This window comes from Taudactylus pleione, unplaced genomic scaffold, assembly GCF_031769625.1.
Source record: "Taudactylus pleione unplaced genomic scaffold, aTauple2 ptg000019l, whole genome shotgun sequence".
NCBI classification, from domain to species: Eukaryota; Metazoa; Chordata; class Amphibia; order Anura; family Myobatrachidae; genus Taudactylus; species Taudactylus pleione.
Genome location: NW_028284421.1, coordinates 37,534,534 through 37,554,615, shown reverse-complemented (window position 1 = coordinate 37,554,615; position 20,082 = coordinate 37,534,534). Strand labels below are relative to the sequence as shown.

At 41.8% G+C, this 20,082-nt stretch overlaps 1 protein-coding gene across 4 annotated transcripts in view; it reads left to right on the top strand.

The window, feature by feature from the left end:
* SHANK3 (SH3 and multiple ankyrin repeat domains 3) overlaps positions 1–20,082 on the top strand; it is a 434,911-nt gene that overhangs the window by 245,861 nt on the left and 168,968 nt on the right. For all 4 annotated transcript variants that reach the window (XM_088447121.1, XM_088447127.1, XM_088447113.1 and 1 more), the window contains exons 10-12: positions 4,531–4,608; positions 8,455–8,521; positions 10,804–11,137. In XM_088447121.1, coding sequence (XP_088303247.1) covers positions 4,531–4,608; positions 8,455–8,521; positions 10,804–11,137 — 479 coding nt within the window. The remainder of the gene's footprint in view (positions 1–4,530; positions 4,609–8,454; positions 8,522–10,803; positions 11,138–20,082) is intronic.

Here is a 20,082-nt window from a genome sequence, read left to right as displayed (position 1 = left end):
GCCCGGGGGCCTTATAAGGCCCTTGGAATCATTTGGTCTGACCCTTGGAGTTTTTTTTTTTTGCTAGCCTCACCTGGCTAGCAGGGTGCCTAGAATGGCACCCTGCAGCCAGAATCTATGCAGCAGTGCTGCCAGGAGCATCCTTAGGACGCTTCAGACGGTTACAGCGCTGCCCTTACAGCTCCCTGAAGCATCCTCAGGATACTCCAGGCATTGCTGTAATGACCGGCGATGTGTGGCCCCGCCCCATGTGACGTCACACGAAGGGACGTGGCCTGCACCAGGCCCGCGAATGATGGTATATATACCAAAATGGCCCTCTGCACAAAAAAGGATCCCCACCCCTGCCTTAGAGGGACGCCAACCTCAGTATTGTCTATGCTAAATTATTCCTATAGCACCAGAAAGTATATGTAGTACAAGTTATGGTATCCCACTGTGAAACCTATCAGTAATCTTAAGGAGTTGTATCTGTCACCTCTTTGTCTGGTCTCTATCAGTTTCGGGCTTTCTAGCTATACCAAAATTACATTATACAGACCCCACTAAGGTAACACCTAGCTGTTGCTAATAGGTCATGGCTCCAAGCAATTGTATCATGAGAGGATTGTGTCACACCTCCATTAAAGTGACAGGTGATCTGCGGGATAAAAACTCCCAATGTAAATTGGCAGGGTATTGAAGTATCTAATATCTGTAATAATTTACAGTAGGGTGCATTATTGGTTTTAATGTAGCAGTTTTCAGTTCTCATAGATTTCTATGCAGTGATATCACAACTCACCAAGGATGTGTGATTGTTTTGTTATAGTAGAAATAAACATAAGTGGCGTAGGGCGCACAGGTTCAGGGGCCTAGTAGGATAAATAGTGGAAATCCCCTCCTCATTACATTACTTTAACAGAGCTCATCATAGTAACTGTAGAAAGAAATATCCTGGAGCTGATGCATAGTGAGCACTATGCCAGTTAGTGTAGTTCCTCTTGAATGAAATTACTCTGTATGCATGCCTAGAAAACAGACGCACGCATATACACCCATGCACATTTCATGCCCACTTATGCCTGAAGAGTATGGACCTATAAGAGCAATGCATAACCAGAAGAATTTTATGTATGAGAAAGCCGTTGTGTTTGTGGTTGAGCAGGTGCAATTGCAAATGCACTGATGATGGTGATACGGCCACCAGCATTCACAAATAACTAATAGTTGATGTCTTTTTGCTCCAGTGTATATTATACCTGGTGTCTCTGTGACTCTGTAACGTAGCGTTTCACATGCAGACATAACCTCTGTGTGACTAATACACATTTAAAGGGAAAAAGTTGCACGAAAAGACGCTCAGTTCTACTGAGTCACGCCACAGCGCGGCGTGACTAGAAGGGCTGTTTAACGCGCAAGGAGGCTAGATGTATGAGGACACATCTGTATGGCTGGCGTAGACTTGGCGCATATGCTGTTGATATATTCCGAGAACCGTATGGTTCAGTATATGGTCTTAAATATGTTTTTTCTTTTTGCATAAATAATGCTCATCATGCTACCAACTCTGCATCAGCCCTTCTTTGTGTTTTAGGCTTTCAGATTATTGGAGTGGAACTTGTTCATTATATGAAGAGCACAACTGGTTCAGTGCTCCTTATATATTGCTATGTTCTAAAGAACACCTCAGCCTTACAAATTGAAAGCTGCTCATAGCTGAGTTTATTTCTATCTTACAACATGTCTTTCTTAACGGACTTTCAGGGGTATTCAATATGGGAGCGATAACATCGGTTTTGCGTTAATATCGCACTTTTGACGTCATTATAGCAGGTTTGACTTCTACACCGTATTCAATTTCAAAGACTTATCGCAGTTTTGAAAAGTCTTTGATAAAAAACGGGGATAACTTTTCACCATTGAATAGGTGTCGAAAAAGAGTGCAGAATTGGGGTTTAGGGGTGCAGGCTTAAAAAAAATAGCCTGCACCCCTGGGAATGACATTTAAAAAAGAACTGTGTCAAAAAAAACTGTAAAAAAAAAAATAGGGACACCCCAAAAGTATTTAAAAATTGGGGTGAAAAAAAAAAAGGGGAAAAAATTGTTTAAGAATAGGGAAATAGGTTCAGGGCTATTCTGCAAGTATGCGGCAGATGTTTTCTAGAGTAGATTTATAGCGGCAGGTGCACAAATGCAGAATTTTTAAAAACTTACTTTAGGGACATAAAAATATGCTAGTACCCATTCTCATGTACCCAAAATTTGATGGGACCACTTAAAAAAATGAAAAAAATAACCTAAGTGCTCTTCTGCATCACTTCTTCAATGTCGGAAAAAAACACCTGCTGCAGCTATTTAAATCCCCGACTTTCAATTAAAGGCTAAAACGGGGGTACCCATAGTGTTCCCCCATATTTTTACTACTTTAGGGTGGTCTTACAATTTTTTTAAGGAAAAATTCGTAACTGTACGCAAATCCAACTTCGGAGTTTCCCGTTTCATTAATTTTATATTGAATACGGGTATAAGCGGGAGCGCGCCCGATACTTTAACGCAGGTAAAAACTCCGATATGAAACGTTAACTTCGACAGTGAAGTTAACGTTTCATATTGAATACCCCTCTTTGTGTCTTCAGCTGATTTCAACCAGGAACTACCAAAGATTATAAAGCTTTCTGGTGGGAATTCAACTGTTCTTTGGCCACCCTGCGCCTGACCGAGCGATTCAACTGTTGCTCTGTTCGGGGCACATTATTTCTGCTCACCCCCTCCTGAGGTGAGCCCAGCTAATCACACATTCTCCGTGCCGCACTAAACCCAGTCTATTAGGGCGCGATAAATGAATGGACGTCCAGAGTCGGAACAAGGATTGAATATCGCCCCTTCTAAATTGCCAGGCGACGGGGTGCTCAAAAACATTCGAATCGCCCCCACTATGTCTATGTTTTTGATACTGTATGGTCGCACATAATAACTATGCTGTAGTTTATTACTGCTGCATTCAATAAATCAATGTAACTATACTGCATGTATGTAAGGCCTCTATAAAGATGGCTTTTGTGCCTATTGATTTAAAGTACATAGCTATAGGCAGAACATTATTGTTGTGTAAATGGCTCTGAAGATAAATTGCAGTGTTAATAGATCTCAGTGAAATAATTATAATTTGTAGAGGCAGGTTATTTCCAATCCCATAGGATGGTTGTCTCCCTCTGAGGTACTCTGGGTCTGTGACATAACTTCCAGCTATCTCATCAGCATTGTCCTGCCTGGGGCTCTTCTGCTCTCCTGTGGATGCTGCTCATACATATCTGCTGAAGATCATATGTGGGAATAGAGCTTCCACTATAGGCCATGTAGAATGGCTTAGTGAGTTCTCTGATGTTCTTTAAACTCACTACAGGGGGAATGCTTTGTCCACCAGGGGTTTCTTCACATCTGCTTTGAGAACAGCTTTTTTTATAGGCTAGTGCAGCTTCTCTTTTCTTATTTATAAAACAATCCATATATTTATATTGTTATAAAGGTTGACTTGTGAGGAGAGGTTTTATAAAGGATTCAGTACTTTATGTTAGTGTGACTGTCTTATGCACATTATGACAGGGGTATATAAGGATATAGGACCTGATGCAGAACTGTACTGAGTAAGCCTATGGTCCTGCAGAATGGCTGAGGGAACGGAGATGCCTGATATATATATCTTGCCTATGGGATTGCAGTCGCAGGATGTGACATGCCCCCGAACATCATTTCGTATAACTCTGAATCAGACCTATAGGATCTGATTCAGCAGTGGACATAAGTGGTGCCGTTGCTGAGCCTTTGGTAACAGTGGATCTGAGAAGGTATGCAAATTCTGGAAGTGCCGTCTTTAGTAATGAAACGCACGCCTCCTGCTTCTCATATCCGTTGCATGCGTCCGAAGACGTAGCATCGGATCACCATCGGCAACAATGAGCGGACCATCAGACATCTGAGTGACCTTAACGTTACTCAGAATGTACTCAGCTACTAAGCTGCCGAGTCCAGTGAATCTGCGTTGGAATGCACAGTCGCTGGCTTTGCTTTATTCCCCCCCTTCGTTTTCTTAAATGTTTCCCTCTCCCCGCCCTAAACGGCTGCAGATTATCAATCAGCTGATGTCTGCAGCCACAAAGCGTACGATGGCGCGGGACCAGAGCTGCACATTCGCAGTGCAGCTCCTGCGCCGATCTAAAAACATTGTGACCGAATCTATTTAGCGTCTACCTCTAAATCTGCCCTTTAGTGCATGTGGATTTGATAACTTACTTTAACTTTTTGCAGGAAGTTGTAGGTTTATTTATCTATTGTATGCAACATGTTTTGGATGTTTTTTATTACACCTTTTGCATGAGGAGGAATTCATGGGTCTGTTAATATTGTGTGTCATGGGCAGGATGCTATACCTGCTATAAGTGTAGATTAGTAATGCCTAGTCATATCATTTGATGAAATAATATTCCATTGATTTTAAGTTTGGGGTTCTGTGTTTCTGCACTCAGTTTTGTCTCCCTTTGTCCCTAACAGGAGAGCTGTGCTCGGGTTCTTCTATTCCGTGGAGCAAGTAAAGAGATTAGGAACTTCAACAACCAAACAGCGTTCCAAGTAAGGACTCATTAATGTTCAGTTCTGACACCACCAATGTTTTATACAGTGTATGTGGCCTGTTTACCTTCTACAGATACACTGCAGAGCAATCCGTTAATGATAGCTGCCATTATACCAAAATATGCAGTATCAGTGCTGTATTTTATTATTGGTTACAATGGAAATATAATGGAAAACATTTTATTATAATACTGTTGGAAGAAAGCCATCTTGCTTGCACAATGAAAATGTAAGAGTAACTACACAAATAAGTCTTTATAGGTCATTACATGGTTGTTTATTGCCTTTAAAAATGTGAATATATTGCATTCATAGTAGCAACATTCCAGAGCATTGCCAATATCTCATTGCTACAAGGTCACACACAAACGGCTCTATATATATTTCAATGTAAATGTATGTTGCTATAAATTGTTATTATTTCTAATGGCAGTTATTCACTAGTTGTAAGAGCTGGTGTAATAAATAGTTGTGGTGTAAATGGAGTGTGAGGGTAACCCTACAGGTTGTTACAAGGACAACAGGGATGTCCCTGTGATGAGGAGATAATCTGTGCTCTGGATGATCCTGTATAAATCTGGATTACCGTCAGCCTGGTGTCAGAACCCCACCCACACTGTAACCATCTGTTGGAGCACAACCTCATATTTCACATGTACTGTTTACATCAGAGTCACAGCTAACTTTGCACAATTAATATTTAATAATCGGACAAAATCAGTGCTGCAGAGTTTTGATTGGATACAATATAAAATGGGCATAGTAGAGGATTAGTATCTTTTACAGCAGAAGTCATCTGTTTCTATTTTGAGGCCCCTAAAAACAAGCTTAAAACACAACATATTCTCTATATTCACTGCTAGTTGTGCACTTAAACATGCATCTTTATTCAGAAGACATAGTTTTATATACAAACTAGCATATATTTTGCTCTATCCAATGTATATCATTCTTTATACTTACCCATGTGCCCTTTATTCATATCTATTTTGTTCCAGCCGTTCCATCCCCCTGTACTCCTCTACTCAACTGCCTATCTCTTCCTCAATGTATTCTCCTGCCCATGCTCTCTCCTAAACCCATGCATATCCTTCAGCCATTCCATTATTCTCCCATGCAATCCATTGCCTATACTGCATGTGATGCTGCAGTGACGCTTTGGAACTGATTGGCAGACACACAGCCAATTATCTACAGAGCTTTCCTCAGAATGATGTTCTCCTAAGAGAATGATTGCCTGCAGGTAGGAGTTCTGTCTCACAGCCCCCCTGCCTGACAGGGTAATACAATGAGCTATAAATACCTGTAGATCATTAAACAATGGACACGCTGATGTAGAAGGGATTTATGTTTAAAGTTATAGCATGCATATCACTGTATATTTTGGATGCATCTATAGCAGATGTTTCATGCACACAGCTGAGCCAAAGCTGTCACAAGGTTCCTCTACTGTTGCATTTGTCTACTGTGCTTATAGTTATAACTTTAATGGTGTCCAAACCTGAACTGGCAATTTTCCTTTCCTAACTATACACCCCACACCTACAATGGCCATTTCACTCACATCTGATTTATCCTATTTCCATTCTTCTTGATCCATACGATCCATACGATAAATTGCTCTCAGATAATTTAAATGAAATGGAAGCAACTTCTCGCTGTCCTTTAACAAATTGTTGGGCAGAGATTGCCAGCACTGAGATGATAGTAAATATTAACTCCTTACTGCCTGACAAACAGTCAGTACATACTTACATATCTCTGACATTACCAACCAAACTACTGATGCAGTTGTAGTATTAATTTATATCTAGTGTATAGCTATGTTACAGAAATTGGTCTGCAAAATATATTTCATATCCACAATTGAATGGAAAATTAAGCACATTTTGCCAGTGTAATTTCTCTATAAGTGTTCCCAATCTTACCCCAACCACACTGGACAACAGAATGCTATACATTCAGGAAAATTAAAATTCAGAAATACAGTGCATAGTAACATGGAGTTTTGTGTGGTAAGATACCAGGAAAAAAAGTCATCACTTATTAGCAGGATGTTCGGTATAGTGTAACTACCACTTGCATAAAATATGGGTTGTGTGTCCAGCGCTGACCTTATATGCCTATGGATGTGAGATCAACCGTGTAGTTTAACAGATGTACATGAACCACGATATGTTAAAAAAATGGTTATTTATGGTAAATAAGTGAAAAAAGGAGTCACAATGCTCCTAACTAGAATTAAGTGTTCAAATTCCGTAACAATGATCTGTTGCCACTGTTGGCTCTTAGTGGGTAAAATAAGAGGCTCCTTTAGGGTGCCTCTTTCCGTAGGGCACAGTTGTGTCTACGTATCCCTAAGGCCAGATAGATGTTCGTCCATACAGTGTATGGAGATGTATCAAAGTGTCAGTTTGTATCCTTAATGTGGGTTGCAGGTAACATCAGCAGACTCTTTGAGGGAGTCCCTTTCCGTATAGCAGAGTGTGCCTACGTTTCCCTTTTGACACTATAAGTGACAACCCATATGGATGGTATTGAAAGAAGACAGTTCCCAGTATATGTATCTCAATGGAGTATGGGTCCTGTGGTAATCAAGTGTGGGGTGTTGGTGTGCCCTCTATGAGGGGTACCTTCCGTATGAGTGTATCATACGTCCCCTCACTGGATATGGCTGGCACTGTATTGTCTGTTAGTAGGTGAGTGCAAGATAAGACAGGGGTGGCGTCCCACACACCTGTCCTTACCGCGGGCAGTAGTCCGTGGTCCTGCTCGGGCGCCTGTATCAGCCTCACGCCTCCACTCACGGTTTCCGGTGCTTGTCTCTCCTTCTGAGCGCCTTCGGCTGGAACCGCTCCGTATGTCTACGGAGTGAGAGCGCTGGTGATATGTTGCTGCTGTCTGGGTGCAGGTCAGCAGTCTCAGGTTGCTGTGGTGAGTCACGATGTAATTGCCACTTGCTATAAATGTAATACCAGGACCTAACATGCTGTATTTTTTATGAAGCTCTTTGTTAAAAATTGCAGAATTTTATTTAATTAATTAATTAATTTAATGTAGATATGCTCTCACTAAACTGACTGGAGAACGACATAGATCCTTTGGTGAGTTGTATGGTTTCAATAAAGTGATTAGATGACCTCTGTAGGCAGAACCTGCACATTACAATGATTATAGGAAACAATATGTACAAAGTAGTTAGGGTAATACAATGACATATAAATACATATAAAGCAGCTATAGCTACTATACTTCTAAACCAATATAAATATACATGTTACTAAAACGTGATATTAGTCTTCTCGGTAATGTTGTCACTAGCCAGGGTGACGGTTGTTTCCCAGATTTGCAGAGAATTCTATTCTTTGTTTATATATTTGTGTTGTCCTTATGGAGTTTTGTGTTTGTAGACAGTTCCGCACTCTTTAGGTGCGTACACACTAGGCGATCAGCAAAGACAGTATGATTACAACAACGTAATCGTGCCGTCGTTCCTGATCCCCTGTAGTGTCTGCACTGAACGATCAGTCGTCCAGTGCAGGCACTGTCCATCATTCCTGAACATGCCAATCTGTCATTATCGTCAGATTGTGCTGCATGTTCAGGCGATGGACAATGTCGGAAACGACCAGCGGGAGTGCGCATCGCTGGTCGTTTCCGACATAAAAGTGCACGATTTGTGCACAATTACTGAGCGATTGCACGATTTACGATGTCGTAATCGTGCAGTCGCTCAGTAATATCGCCCAGTGTCTACCCACCATTTCATTTTTGTTTCGTTTTGCTCTTTTCTATGTTAGCTCAACCAAATATGTTTCTTCCTCTCCTTTGCTTTCATTATAGGTTGCTATCATTGCGGGAAACTTTGAACTTGCCGAAATTATCAAAACTCACAAAGAATCCGACATTGGTAAGAGACAAAGACATACCTAACAATCATACTGATAATGCTGATGTTTTTGTTTCCTCTCCCATCCATTGCACCAACCTTACTACGCTGTGTTTTGTACTGAGAGTCTGAGCATTGCAACATACAGATGTACAGTAGCATGGGTCAATTTTTCTTTTAACTCTGAGCAAATCTGCCATCATTGTGTAGCCCCAGCAGTGCAAATTTTGCAAAATAATTAAATATCTCAAACCACACCATTGATACTTTTTACCTGTAATAACCTAACAGCATGATTTGATGTGGTATAACTGCAAATATATGAAGTTGCAGTGCAAACCGCAATTGACACTAAATTTTAAATGAATGAATCAGCAGCATCCGTGGCCCGAGTGGAATAACATTCGATCACTTACAGGAAAAAAACCCATGTGGTTGAATAGCAGAGAACTATTGATTGACCGTTATCTCCAGTCAGACCACTTATGCTGCATTGGTAATAAAAATAAGTAAATGCATTTTTTAATGGGCTATAGTGAAAACTAACCCTAGTCCCATCAAAGCAAGGTTCTGTATTCTGTGGGGAAAGAGGCCATAATAACGGCGTACCGCATCCCCATAGGCTACCAAACCTGCAGTGAAAAGCCCTGTTGCTTCCCGATATTCTTGACCTGGGTAATTAACAAGATTGGGACTTCTGGATTAGCATTTTATTGAACAATGGAGAGGGTATCCTTAAGGCCCCTGCTTATTATACTAATTAACTTTTATAAAATATATTAAAACTGTGCTTGTGTACTTATTTTTTAAAGTATAAAGACTCTGCAACCCCTTTTCTGTCCCAAGACACCATACAAGCACCTGTCTTACACTGACCACCTTGGGTGTGATTTCACTGTAGCAGAGGAACCCAGATCCTATCCTAGTCTAATGGGGCATTCAAACTAGACAATATGCTCCATGAGCGATATCGTTGGTGTTTGACCTTGATCTCCCGGGCAAACGACATCGAGCATACACACTGAACGATATCGATGATGATATTGTTCAGTGATGTCACCCTGCACTTCCCCGAACATGCGGTCCCTGACAATATTATCAGATTGACCTGCATGTTCGGACGACAGCAGACATCGTGGACGATCCGCGGGAGCGCACATCGTTTTGAGCATACACACTGGACAATATGAATGATAACGATATCGTTATCGTCCATATCGTTCACTTTTGTTGCCTAGTGTGTATGCCCCTTAAGGGGCTAATTAAATTGTCTGCAGTTTACTTGCTTGGTTTACTGCAGGGTGACTTGAGCGCATTACCACTCAGTAATTTTACTTACCGCGTGCTCCTGCTTAATGCGTAATTCAATTGGAAAAGGCTCCCGACAGTGTTGCCATACTGTACATTGTTGTTTGCAATGTATGTCATACAGTAGATCACTGTATTATGTGTATAACATGATTTTTCACTAATATGATGCTACTTTTCCCCTAATATTATGCAACTTTTTTGCCAATATTATGCTACTTTTACGCAAATGTTTGTGTGAATTTTGTGCAATTGAAAGTGCTATGTTAAATATAGTACAGTAGTGACGGCAGTGCGAAAATACTGCACTCGCACAAAACCTTAACGCCAGATCTGGCGCCACTATAGTGACTATGTGTTCCATTGAGACCAAAACTTAAAGACAGATCTATAAATATGTTCCAATGTTAGTTACATTTTGTACATGATTTTAAGGCTTCTTAACAGTAGATGAGCTGAAACTAGTTCCCTTCTCCTATTTTTAAGTATGCTCTATAAAGAAAAAAACATTATAATAATAATATTAAGTTGTTTGCTGGGCATTACTAACAAAAAAACAGCATTTATAAATATGTCATGGGACAGACCCAGATATTTATATAAAACCTGACAAAGTGTAGTGGAGAAAGTTGGAGAGGGGGTCATGAGTATACAAGATTTGAAGTTTATATAAACAAACACTTTACAACCTGGTCGTCACTCATTAGAGAAAAACATTTTTTGAATACGTTAATATTGGCAGAAAGTAGAGAAATTGTTACTGAAAAATAAAGTATGTATAATAATCTGAATTACTAAATTGTTACTCTTTTTTTTTTTTTTCTCCCCCATATCCTTATTCTTAATCGTTCCCTTTCCAACTTCTGTTCCTTTTCTTCCAACCTGATGTTTGCTGCATTCTTTGATGTATTTCCACCTTTCCTCATTGTCTCCTCTTACTTTATCTTAATAACTACTCTTTGCCACTGTCTTCCTCTCTCTTTGCCTCCTACAAGTGCCTTTTCGGGAGACTCCAAGTTACACAAAGCGCAGACGTGTTGTGAGCTGTGTGGGTCTTTCATCTCCGCGCTTTCTGCAACGCTCCGCCAGTGATAACAACCTAAATTCAGATGGAGCTCATTACTCCCCAGTGCCATCACTTCGTGGTCTACCCCCTCAGCTGCTCTCCCAGGGACCTGACACTTCTGGAGGGTTAGCGCTAGGGGACAGCAGCCTAGCGAGCACTGCAAGTTCCCGGAGTACGCACAGCCGCTCTCCCTCATTACATCGTGCAAGAGAAGAAAGGAATGGGGAAAGCCACACTTTGCGGAGGGGACGGGGAAAGAGCAGGTAAAAACACACAATATAATGTTAACATTTTTGTTTCAAATATACTATTTGTAGAATGTGACACTTTTTTTTTTTTTCTTTTACTGCATACTGATTTAATGATCTTCATTTAACTCCTTTAGCTATATTACTAGGCAACGTAACTTGTATTAAGGCTGCATTTATTAGAAATGGCAACATTTTGGATTTTCTCATCTTAAATAGTTTACTTGCACCAAATATTTCATCTTTAAATGCAGCAATAGTTTATATATCAGAGTGCTAGAATAAGAAATCTGTTTCCCATTGAAAGTTTTGGATAACACTGTTTCTCATGCACTCAGGGGGTCTTAATATCTGGTCTTTTTACCCTGGTCTTATCACAATTTCACCAATTAGACTTTAACATATGTATCAGTTTCAGTATAATTATTATTATAATTGACTTGTAATGAGCTGCAGTGTTTCTCAGCGCCAAACATAGGGGAAAACAGTGCATACATTATACAGGGTGAAACAAGGTAGAAAAAATAAATGCAGACATTAAAACAAAGGGTAGGAGGCGCCTTGCTGAAGAGAAACTTGCAGTCTAGCAAGTTTATCAACTGACTAGTAAAGAAGGATATCAACTGACTAGTAAAGCAAGTGTGGCACAGAATGGGCAACAGGACGGGTGTAACGATGTACCAGTGGGAGTAGGAAAAGCTCTAATAAACAGGTTGGATTTCAATGATCTTGTAAAGATTTCAAGGCTAGATGAGTACCTCACCAGGTGTGGTAGGGTATTCCATAAGTAGGTGGCAGCATAGAAGGAGTCTTTCTGGCGAGAGTGAAAGGTAGTTATCGGAGACAAGGTGAGGCGTAGGTAGAGAATAGAGAGACGAGAAGTTGAGAAGGATTATGGGTCAAGGTGAAAGATTGTAGGGTGGGATGATGAGATAAAGGCATGGACTGGGGCTGGGTGTGAATTCAGGCTGCAATGAGGAACTCAGGAGAAGAATTATGTGGTGTGCAGAGGCTGGAATCAGAAAAGATCTTATCAAATGGTGTAAATTTTTGTCTTTATAGCAGATGGTAAAGTCATAGGCTGTAGAGGAAGGTGGAGGCTGTGCATGTGGGCAGAGAGACAAGTTGAAGATGGTAAAGAGGCATCAGGGATTAGTAGACTGATATTACCACTAAGGACCATAGGTGTTTGACAGTGTGAGTGAGGGACTCTACAAAATACAGCGAATAGTGGAGTTCCCTTGTTAGAGATCTCCACCAAAGTTATAATACAGAGAAGGAATGGAATACTAGAAATGTAATTTAAAGGGGAAAAAACGTTACCTATAGTTTAAACCTTTGATGAACACATCTTAGTGTTCCCCCTAGACTGTTTCAGCAGGGCGCGCACCCTTCACGTTTTTAAAATTATAAAATGCACCCTGGCCTTATGGTGGCAGCGCGTTGAAACAGCCTACTGTCATCCGTCCCCACCCACAGGCTGCAATGTCCTGTGGATGAAAAAGGTTGTGGTGTAGCGATCACGGGTGGTGAATAGTGAAGGGAGAGCTAGGGGGCAGCACAACATCTTCGTAAGTGCTGGGCATGCCCCCTAGAGTGGCGAACAAGGAACGTGACATGAAGCCACACCCTCTCCTGGAGTGGCCATGTCCCCTTCTCCGGTACGGCGCCCTGCCGATTGTTCACCCTAGAGTAAACACTACACCTTAATAGGGCAACTTGGAATAGACCAAAGCCACAAAGTGAGCTTAAAAGACCGGACCCGCGCATCTTCTAAGGTACGGGGAGTCAAAGGACGGCTGGGTAATTATACCAGGACAGTGTTGCTCAAATAACCATTCGGGTGGCTAATTATCTATACCAGGATTGTGCTCTGCGGGATTAACTTAACTGAGGAATCTTTGCACCGATTTTGGATGTGGGTTAATTGTGCTTCTACAAATGAACATGTCAGACTCTGTACGTTGACAGTAAAGCCCTAACCACTACTAAAACTATCTATACGTAAGGTGATATTCTGTAAATAGAGGTGGATGTGGCCTTTTTATATAAAGATTGTGGCAAATATGAGAATTTAATATTTTTTATGTGCCCTGTTTTTATGTGTAACAAATTTTTGGATTTAGTGTGTATAAATAACTTATTTTATTCAATATATGTGTTCCTTAATATTATGAGAGCGCCCCCTATAATGAGAATCTCATTGACGTTTTATTGTAGTTTATGGTAATTCAGATTTACTTACTGGGAGGTTATTGTGATATGATTTTATATATTTGACAGTTTTTTATACGGTTATTGCAAATAATGTTTTCATTATAAGTTGGAATAGTTACCTGAATCTATTTTGTCTTATTTGGGACCTAAATTTAGCCTTGGGTGGATTATTTGGACTGAACAATCTTTAGGTCATATGTATATCCTGATTTTTCCTTTTAAAAATATGGGAGTTCTACACATGATGCTGCTCTTTCCATCATATCTATTGTTGCAGGTGGGTCAGACCCAACTAAAAGGCATGAAGCAGGGTACAGTTGTTGACCTGAAGGTGTTGATGGAACACTTTTCCCTGCTGTATGTGGTTAATGTGCACATTGGTTTATTTTTACGAAAATTGGTTTGACAGAGAAGTTGACGTTGCTCATAACAACCAGTCAAATGGTAACTATATTCTCCAGTACATTTTTTAGAAAATGTAAGCAGACTTCTCACTGTTTGCACTGGGCAACATCAGCTCTTTCCTTTGAACCAGATTTTATAAAAGCCTACTGATATCTACAACTGTGCACAACATAAAATATATTTCTGACATCAAGTTGTTTAATATTGGTCCAGGATGAGACCAGCCATAACACTCTTATTTAGGTGATCATCAAGGAGTGGGATAACCAAATTGCATATGTTGACAGTACTACTAATCCTGTCAGCTACACAAAATTGAACAGCCATTTTGTGGGATGAACTATTGCTCATTAGAATGTAGCCTAACAATTCACTAGGAACTACTTCTTGATACGTATGAGTCAGGGTCTATGAATATCAGTCAGGCAAAGTCTGAATGTTATGCTTTCTATGAAAATGTATAGATTGCAGCCTAGTTCACCCCACAAAATGGATGCAATCACCATACTGCTATTAACCTAATTATTTTGTCAAGGCAAAAATACCTACTAAGTAAATGGTGTATGTATGTCTATATGTGGGATGTAGTTACATTACCTACCATCGGGATGCCGGCTGACAAAATCCCAGTGCTGGAATCCTGAACCACGGGCAGTAGGCCGGCACCAGAAACCCGACATGAGTGGACATGCCGACGCCGTGATTTCAACAGCCTGCACCCCAATCGGAAGTATAGCGGGTGACCTTATCACTTGGCACACTGTCCGCAGCTGTTCCTCCCTCTTCTCTCCCATGCTGCTGCTGGCACTGACTGACTGCACACTACCATGTAGCACTGCCCACCCTGCTTAATATATGCACACTGTGTGTGTGTATATATATATATATATATATATATATATATAGTGTGCGTATATTAAGCAGAGTGGGCAGTGCTACATGGTAGTGTGCAGTCAGTCAGTGCCAGCAGCAGCATGGGAGAGAAGAGGGAGGAGCAGCTGCAGACAGTGTGCCAAGTGATAATGTATGGTAGGAGGGAGGAGGGCATGACACCACCTATATGTATATGTGTATACAGATGTGTCCTCGCTCATCTTTGCTGCAGCCATGCCAAACAGCACCTCTTCGCATACCTGGTCCCGTGAGACTCTGCTGACGCCAGACATCTTTTTTTGCATCTTTATTACAGAACCTGCGTCTATGTCGCAATGCTATGCAACTAGGATGCACAAGGAGACTGCACTAATTAATTTGATATGTGAAACTTTATATCTGTCAATCAGCATGGAAAGTGCTACGATGCAGTGGCCACAGCTTTTTTCCACACCAAGTCCCGTTTTAAGTCTGAGTTGCACACAGATATACAAGTGTCACATATCAAATTAATCAGCACCGTCTCCTGGTGCATCCTAGTCACGTCACATTGCGACTTAGATGCATTTTTGGCAAGAAAATACACCCGACGCTAGCAGAGTTTCACGGGACATGACGGCTCTCTCACGCTAGGCATATCGCGGTGCATAGCATATTGAGGCTAAATGAGCATGGACACATCTGTGAATGTGTGACTATGTTTGTGACTGTATGAATGTGTTTATGTTTATTTCTGTGTGTGACAGTATATATGTGTATAAGTATGTTACTGCATTTGTGTTGCTATTTGTATGTGTTTGACTGTACATACGGCAGGTAAAATAAGTATTGTACACCAACATTTTTCTCAGTAAATATATTTGTAATGGGGCTATTGTAATGACATTTTCACTAAATGTCAGCAACAACCCATGCAATCCACACATGCAAAGAAATCAAACCATAGATGTCCATAAATAAAGTTGTGTGTAACAATGTGACATGACACAGAAAAAAATATTGAACACATGAAGAAAAGGAGGTGCAAAAAGGCATGGAAAGCCAAGACACCAGCTGAAATCTGTCAGTAACTAGAAAGCAATCCTGCCCCTTGTCAGTCAATTAATATAAGCATGGCTAATAAAAATGTGTCTCATTACCAAGATGTCACAGAAGAAATATCTCATGATGGGTAAAAGCAAAGAGCTCTCTCAAGACCTTCGCAACCTTATTGTTGCAAAACATACTGATGGCATTGGTTACAGAAGGATTTCTAAACTTCTGAGTGTTCCAGTGAGCACTGTTGGGGCCATAATCCGGAAGTGGAAAGAACATCGCTTCACCATAAACCGGCCATGACCAGGTACTCCTCGTAAGATTTCTGACAGAGGAGTGAAAAGAATTATCAGAAGAGTTGTCCAAGAGCCAAGGACCACTTGTGGAGAGCTTCAGAAAGCCCTGGACTTAACAGGTACAATTGTTTCAAAGAAAACAATAAGTAATGCACTCAACCACCACGGCCTGTATGCACGCTCACTGCGCAAGACTCCATTACTGAAGAAACCGCATGTTAAAACTCGTTTAAAGTTTGCTGCACAACATTTGGACAACCCTGTGAAATACTGGGAGAATATAGTCTGGTCAGATGAGACCAAAATTGAACTCTTTGGATTCCATAATTCACAACATGTTTGGAGGAGAAATGGCACTGCACATCACCCCAAAAACACCATACCAACAGTGAAGTTTGGAGGTGGGAACATCATGGTGTGGGGCTGTTATTCAGCAAACGGTACTGGCATACTTCATATGATTGGAGGAAGGATAAATGGAAAAAATGTACAAAGACATTAATAAAAATCTGCTACCACCTACCAGGATGCTGAAGATGAAACGAGGGTGGACAATGATCCCAAACACACAGCCAAGGACACTCAATTGATTTCAGAGAAAGAAAATAAAGCTGCTAGAATGGTCCAGCCAATTACCTGACTTGAATCCAATTGAAAATCTTTGGAAAGAACTAAAGATTAGAGGGCCTGTTTCTTGGCATGCCTGGTCCCGTGAGACTCTGCTGATGCCGGACATCTTTTTTTGCATCTTTATTACAGAACCTGCGTCTATGTCGCAATGCTATGCAACTAGGATGCACCAGGAGACTGCACTAATTAATTTGATGTGTGAAACTTTATATCTGTCAATCAGCATGGAAAGTGCTACGATGCAGTGGCCAGTGTTGCAGTGTTTCAGACCTGCTCGCAAGCGGGCCGATGGTGGCCCAGTGCGCACGCGCGAGCACCGGAGCGAGCGCAAAAAGCGCTTGCTCCGGCGCTCGCATCCAAAAGGGGCAGCTGTCGATGTTGATTGACAGCTGCCCCATTTGGAAGGCGGGGAAGGGGGGGGTGGCTGAGCAAACGGAGGCGTTCCTGCAGGAACGCCTCCATTTGTGGGCGGCCCTACTGACATCACTAGTGATGTCAGTAGGTGGACTTCCTGCTCTAATAGTGCAGGAAGTCCACTGGGGCTTGCGGCAAGAGACCCTACCGCAAGGGTCTCGTCGCAAGCCCGATGGTCGCGATGGTCTTGACCATCGCGACCATCATCATGGCCGCTTGCAGAAGCTGTGGGTGGTAACCCACAGCTATGCGAGCGGCCAAGAGACCGCAACCAACAAAGAAAACACACGCCCTGATTCAGAGCGAGCGCTCGATTTTTGCGAGCGGCTCTGAATCAGGCCCAAAGTTCATAGAACAGGCTCCATTGTGCGCATGCGCGAGACCCGGCCAGCGACGGGCACTCACCCCGTTTGGGAGGCGGGCAGGGGGCGTGCCTGCCAAAATGGAGGTGTTCCCGCCGGAACGCTTGCCGTTTGGGTGCGGCCCCACTGACATCATTGCTGATGTCAGTGGGCAGCTTCCTGCTCGATCAGAGCAGGAAGCTCCCTGGGGCTTACGAGTGCAAAGACCCAACCTTAGGGTCTGGTCGTAAGCCCTGATCGTCGCGATGGTCTTGACCATCATCCATGACGGTCGCTAGAGCTGTGGGTGTTAACCCACAGCTTAGCGATCGACAAGGAGGCGGTCGTTCAGGATGCAAGCGGCCGCCCTGATTCAGCACAACCACTTGCAACTAACATCCGCCTCTGAATGAGGTCCTATGTGTGGAAGAATGGGCCAAAATCACACCTGAGCAATGCATGCAACTAGTTTCTTCCTACAGGAGGTATCTTGAAGCTGTCATTACCAAAGTATGTACAAAGTATTAAATGAATTTCACTAAGCGTATTCAATTCTTTTTCCCTGTGTCATGTCACATTATTACATATAACTTAATTTATGGACATCTATGGTTTGATTTCTTTGCATGTGTGGATTGCATGGGTTATTGCTGACATTTGGTGAAAATTTCATTACATTAGCCCCATTACAAATATATTTACTGAGAAAAATGTTCATGTGTTCAATACTTATTTTACCTGCTGTATGTATGTGTGTCTGACAGTATGTATGTGTATAAGTGTGTGACTGTATGTACGTGTATACAGATGTGTCCTCATACACCTAGCGAGTGAGCTGCCAGGTCCCGCGCAACTCTGCTACGGCTGAGAATCTCTTTTGCTTCTTTTTTGTCTGAAAATGCATCTTAGTCGTGATGCGACAAATACGAGACTGCACTGATTAATGCAACACTTGTATATATGTGTGTGACTGTATATATTAGTGTTCCCGCTAGGCTGTTTTTTTGGGGTGCTGCGGCCTGCCCTCTTAGCAGCGCCCCACTAAAACAGCGTGAAGGGAGAGCTTGATGGAAACCCAGCACCTCCGTAAGTGCTTGGTACGCCCCCAAAGCGTGTCAAATAGGTGGTATGTCACAAGGGCACGCCCCCTCCCCAGCCAGCCACGCCCCCTTTTGGGAGGGCCTGCGCCTTCGGCGCATGCAGAGGCTCCCTGCCGGCTCCTCCACCGCCTGCCCAGCCCGCAGTCTAGCGGGAACACTATATATATATATATATATATATATATATATACACAAAAGAAACACAGCGGCACTCGCAGGACTGATGTAAATAAGACTCACGACTCCAGAGGGTCAATGTTCAACGTTTCAGTCTGACGGCTTTTATCAAGAACAGAAAAACAGTGATACAGTACATACCTATATACCTGGTGACAGCACATGAGTCCTTGGGTACAAATTTCCTATCTCTACATTGTACGTTGTCATTTTTTATCTGACAGGGCATGATCCATTGCACAGTTTGCCAGCATGACTGTCTACCTCTCTTATCCTTGTTGTCACCCTAGTCAATTATGTATTATTTTTACACCTATATGTACAGTGGTACCTGAGTATTTCAGACATCTCCATTTGAGTGTTCATCTACATGAACCTGTCATTCATGCATCCAGTCATTTATACTTAATGTTTTACAGATTGTTGCCTAGTATTTATCATTCAGCCCTTTTTCTTCCATTCCCTTTTCTTCCATTCCCTTTTCTCATTATATTATGGTGTTGTTTTACACATAGTTCTTCATTTTTTCACCATTTGGTATATTTGGCCCAGATGTCCACCTTTTTATTCTGCCGTTTACCACACTTACCAATCTGCCCGCATTTCCCACAGCGATTGTTGACTTTTATGTATTTGTTGTGTCTGTTTAGACTTATGTCACATTATGTCTATTGTCATGTTTACATTTGCACAGCGCATGCTGTGTCCTCCAACCCGGAAGTGTTGTTCACGGAGTATGGGGAGGCATACAGCCGTTATACACATGTATGTACATGGTAGAGCCGGGTTGCCATGGTATTTCACCATTACAACAATGCTCACAGTAGCCGCATCATGACGGGCACACCGGTCTCGCTCCTGTGACGTTACTCACTTGGCGGACGGCGCTTGGCAGATTGCATGCTTGTATTATGGGATGTCACCAGGTATATAGGTATGTACTGTATCACTGTTTTCTGATCTTGATAAAAGTCGTCAGACTGAAACTTTGAACATTGACCCTCTGAAGTCGTGAGTCTTATTTACATCAGTCCTGCGAGTGCCGCTGTGTTTCTTTTGTATATCTGGCCGCTTTTGACCATTAGAGGGCACCCGGGCGAGTATTTTGATAGTGTGGAGTGCCGGCGTTTTCAAATTTTTATATATATATTATATTATATACTGTGTGTGTGTGTGTGTATATATATATATATATATATATATATATATACATACAGTGTTTGTGTATATATATATAATATATACGTACTATAACCCCATTCCAGTGTCCCAAATGTTGGTCATTCCGATGCCCCCCAGTGTTAACTGTCCCAGGCCCCCAAAGCCTTAATCCAGCTCTGTATAGACCCATACCTAGGGATGCCTGGTTTATTACAAAGTAGCAACCCCTTTGTGTCCATGGCCGATGGGTACCAAGAAATTAATGTATATAGGGCTTAATTCAAAGTTACATACTAATGCTGCTGCAGCTG